The sequence below is a fragment of the Dendrobates tinctorius genome, unplaced genomic scaffold (genome assembly GCF_039654945.1).
Source record: "Dendrobates tinctorius isolate UK_male_01 unplaced genomic scaffold, ASM3965494v1 ptg000097l, whole genome shotgun sequence".
NCBI lineage: Eukaryota > Metazoa > Chordata > Amphibia > Anura > Dendrobatidae > Dendrobates > Dendrobates tinctorius.
Window position 1 is genome coordinate 1561002 of NW_027361765.1, and position 4124 is coordinate 1565125.

A 4124-nucleotide genomic window follows, 5' to 3' on the forward strand; every position below is an offset into this window, starting at 1 on the left:
GTCACCTATTTTTTCGACTATCAGCTGCCGACACTGCCATCCGAGGCTTATCTACAGTATTCCGTAATGCTGTAGATAAGCCCCCGATGTAACCTGCCTTGTTGAGGGCAGAGCAGAGTCCTGCAGTGCACAGGCGCTGGACCTCGACACCCATGGGACCAAAACCAGATCTGAACCACCCCTGGGTGAGTATAGTATAACTCACTTTTCTTATCTTTCAGGTTACATCGGGGGCTTATCTACAGCATTACAGAATGCTGTAGATAAGCCCCTGATGGCGGTGCCGGCAGCTGATAGTTAAAAAAAATAGGTGACAGATTCGCTTTAAAAAATCCTATTACTTTTGTTGAATTGGTTTTAGTTTTTGAGTCAATCATCCATGAAAATAATGCATTCCCCCAATGCAACTTGTGTGTGATAACAAATACAATAGCTTTGGTCTTTTGACTCTTTAACAGTCTTAAGTAACAAAATATCCTATATAATTATTTTATATTTCCATTTGTATGCTTACAATGCAAGGAATACTACTTTTTAAAGCCAGAATTCTTTGGTGATTAATTAATTAACTATTAAATAAGTCAGAAACTAGAGCCAATCTGGTAAAACCGAAGTCATATTCTTAATCAGCACCATATTTTTAATATAAAATCGTTCAGACATCATTGGCACATGCGATGCTCACCAGGGCCGTGGGGTACTCAGTCTGGGCCAGTCAGTTCTTCAGGGGATGTCACGGCAGCAGTGATCAGGTCTGTGGCCCTGGGCGTGCAATAAAATGTATGGGGGAAGTTTATAAGGGATTAAGTCGTGACACCATCTGTGGTGTTTGTCAATAGATGGCCGACGCTGCGATTCAGGTCCACTGGGGTGGTTGATGAAGCAGCAGAGATGTTACAGCTCTCCATGGGTAGAGCGGGCCCCAGGGCAGTTATAGGGTTAATTTGATGATGGTAACTGTTGTACTACAGGGCAGGTGATGCAGTAAATACATCTGAGGACACAGCAGGGTGCAGTCTTCACACTTTACTCACAGTTTAATCACCAGCCGGGTGCTGTGTCCTCTGGGTCAGTGGTCCAGCCAGCTCTCGGGTAGTTTGGGTGCACTTTTCCAGGACCCCCTTATTGTATACCTTCCCAGGTCGTCTCTCTGTGCTGGCTCATGCCCTCCTGCCCTACGCCTCACACACAGTGTCCCAAGCCAACAACCTCAGGTCCTGTTGGGTGACGTTCTTCTGGTCCCCTTGACCCTATGTGGCTGCCTTTTGAGCGATTGTGTGTGGATCTGGCTGTCGCACAGACAGCTACTACAGCCTCCGGTTAGCTAGCTGAGTTCTATAGTCTCTCCACTAGTTTGGGGCCGGTCCCCACTGTGACCTGGTCCCTCCACCCGACTACGGTCGGCGTGGATTCAGGCACCACGGGTAGATTCTTCACTTCCCTGGCCCCTTCTCTTTACCGAAGCCCCTCTCTGTCACTCCTCTCTTGACACTTGCTCCAACTGAATCCCGCTTCCATGACAACTCTCCATTACCAACTGTCAGCTTTCTCTCCAGCTGTCCTACCCTTAGCTACTTCCTCTATCCACACCCTCTACCTAGTTCCCCCCTAGAAATATCCAGAGACAAAAAAAGCATTGCCATAAAAAGTGTAATTTTTATTAAAGCATGATAGCTAAACAATAAAAGCACATAACAAGAGATTCCAGTCCAAAAACCAAACAGGGTGAGTATATATGTGTGAGAACAGTTGGGAGATACAAAATTTCCAATCTCTCAATTTCATGTCATAATGACTGCTGGAAAGCCTCCCACCATATTTCACACTCTCCTCTCTGCACAAACTAACTTGAATGTGACAGTACTACATGCATATACTGCTGCAACTGCACCTATTCATTGTGTGCACAGGGCTATGTCTCCTGTGCACTAGCCATAGCCCCTATAATAGTACCAATAAAAATACATATAGCCAACATGCAATAGTATGCGGATACATTACACAAATAGGGGGTGTGTACTGAAGTCACATTGTATGGACTCACTAAGTTTGAGTGAGTATTTTTTGGACTATAAGACGCAAAATCATGGAGGAAAATGGGCGGTGCGTCTTATAATCTGGATGTTCTAGGTCTGGCTGTGGTGGTGAGGAGAGCTGAGTGGCGGAGCAGTGGGTCACAGGAGGCAGGAGCTGGCGGCTGCGGCTAACTCCTGTGCCCGCTGCTAAAGAGAAATTAATATTCACTACATTCCACGCCCATTGGCTGTCCTCAGCTTGTAAGCAGCGCATGACGTCCTTGCCATGTGGTGCTTACAAGCATAAAGCAGCTGCTGGCACCGAAGCAAGACGCTGCAAGGGAGCAAATGAAGGTAAGTGTAATGTTTTTTTTTAAATGTTTTTCTGATGGGGCCATGCATACCAGGATGGGGATGGGGGCAAATAATACCAGGATAAGGATGGGGCCATACATACAAGGACAGAGATGGGGCCCTGGATACCAAGATAGGGATGAGGGGAACATGCGTACCAGGCTAGAGATGAGGGGGCCATGCATACCAGGATAGGTATGGGGAGGCCATGCATACCAGGATCAGGATGCGGGTGCCGAGGATACCAGGATAAGGATGATGGGGCCCATGCACACTTGGATGGGGATGAGGAGACCATGCATGCCAGGATAGGGATGAGGGGGCCATGCACACCAGGATGCAGATGAGAGGGGCTATGCATACCAGGATAGGAATGAGGGGGTCATGCATATCAGGATGGGGATGAGGGGACCCACATTTTTTGCTTCATTTTTTTTTTCTAATTTTCTTCTCTAAAATCTAGCTGTGTCTTATGGTCCGGTGCAGCTCATAGTCTGAAAAATATGGTAATTTTAATATCTAAACATTTTAAAATTTACCAGCGCATGTTTCACATCTTGATTTCTAAAGCTGTAAATAATAGGATTTAACATAGGTATTACTACTGTATAGAATACTGACACTACCCAGTCCTGATCCACTGCATATGCAGAATTTGGTCGTAAGTACATGAAGAAAACCGGGAAGTAAAATAAGGCTACGCAAGTAAAATGAGAAACACAAGTGTATAAAGACTTGCTCCTACCTCTAGAAGACCCAAGTCTAAGTATGGCAAATACAATGTAGACATATGATATCACAATACATAAAAAAGAGCCTACTTCAATAGAACCAGCAACAACAAATGCGAAAACTTGGTTAAGAAATGTATCTTTACATGAAAGTTTTAAGATGGGATTGATATCACAATAGAAATGGTTGACACAATTGGACCCACAAAATGGTAAAGTAAATGCAAAATATGTATGTATGAATGAGTTCAGACATCCTGCAGCATATACTGAGAATACAAGTTTCCAACATGCTGCTTTGCTCATAATTATATTATAATATAGTGGTTTACATATAGCTGCAAATCGGTCATAGGCCATTACCGCAAGCAACATTGCTTCTGAGCTCGCCAGATCGATGAAAAGGAATGATTGTATTCCACAAGCAATGAAGGTGATCGTCTTATGTTCAGAGTAGAGGTTAATCATAATATTGGGTGTAATAGTTGATGAATAAAGGACATCTACAAAGGATAAGTTTATAAGAAAGAAGTAAATTGGTGTCTGCAATCCGGGAGTTACTCTAATTAATACAATGATCATAAGGTTTCCCAGCAAAGTTATCAAGTAGACTAATAGGCAGAGCAGAAAGAGAGGAAGCTGGAGGTCTGGGTTGGAGGAGAGACCAGAGAGAACGAATTCTGTGACAAATGTCCTGTTTCTTTGCTCCATTGCAATCATACACACAATACAAGTATAGACATTGCAGAACAATTCTTCCTCCAGACTTTCATCAAAATCTGTAATGGTCCAAATCTGTAGGCAAGTGGAAAAATATAGATGTCTGGTATGTGGCCATTAATCTAAAACCATATAAAACAAATAGCTACAAAGGTGTAAAGAAGAGGAGAAAATGAAGATTCTTCTTTCACTATTCCTTACCTGCTCTGCTAGTTGAGATTGGCTGCTGTGTAAGCACCAGCCCACCACAGGTCAATCCACGCAGTGCTAATATTCACCAAAAGAGCCACAAAATTATTCTACA

At 43.7% G+C, this 4124-nt stretch overlaps 1 protein-coding gene across 1 annotated transcript; it reads right to left on the minus strand.

The window, feature by feature from the left end:
* Positions 1 to 2881: 2881 nt before the first annotated feature.
* On the minus strand, positions 2882 to 3820 carry LOC141098985 (olfactory receptor 5F1-like). Its single transcript, XM_073587039.1, has one exon. The coding sequence runs from the start codon at positions 3818 to 3820 to the stop codon at positions 2882 to 2884; it is 939 nt and encodes a 312-aa protein (XP_073443140.1).
* Positions 3821 to 4124: the final 304 nt, after the last annotated feature.

Coding starts and splice junctions, on each gene's coding strand:
- LOC141098985 (XM_073587039.1), bottom strand. CDS start 3,820: ATGATTGCAATGGAGCAAAGAAACAGGACATTTGTCACAGAATTCGTT.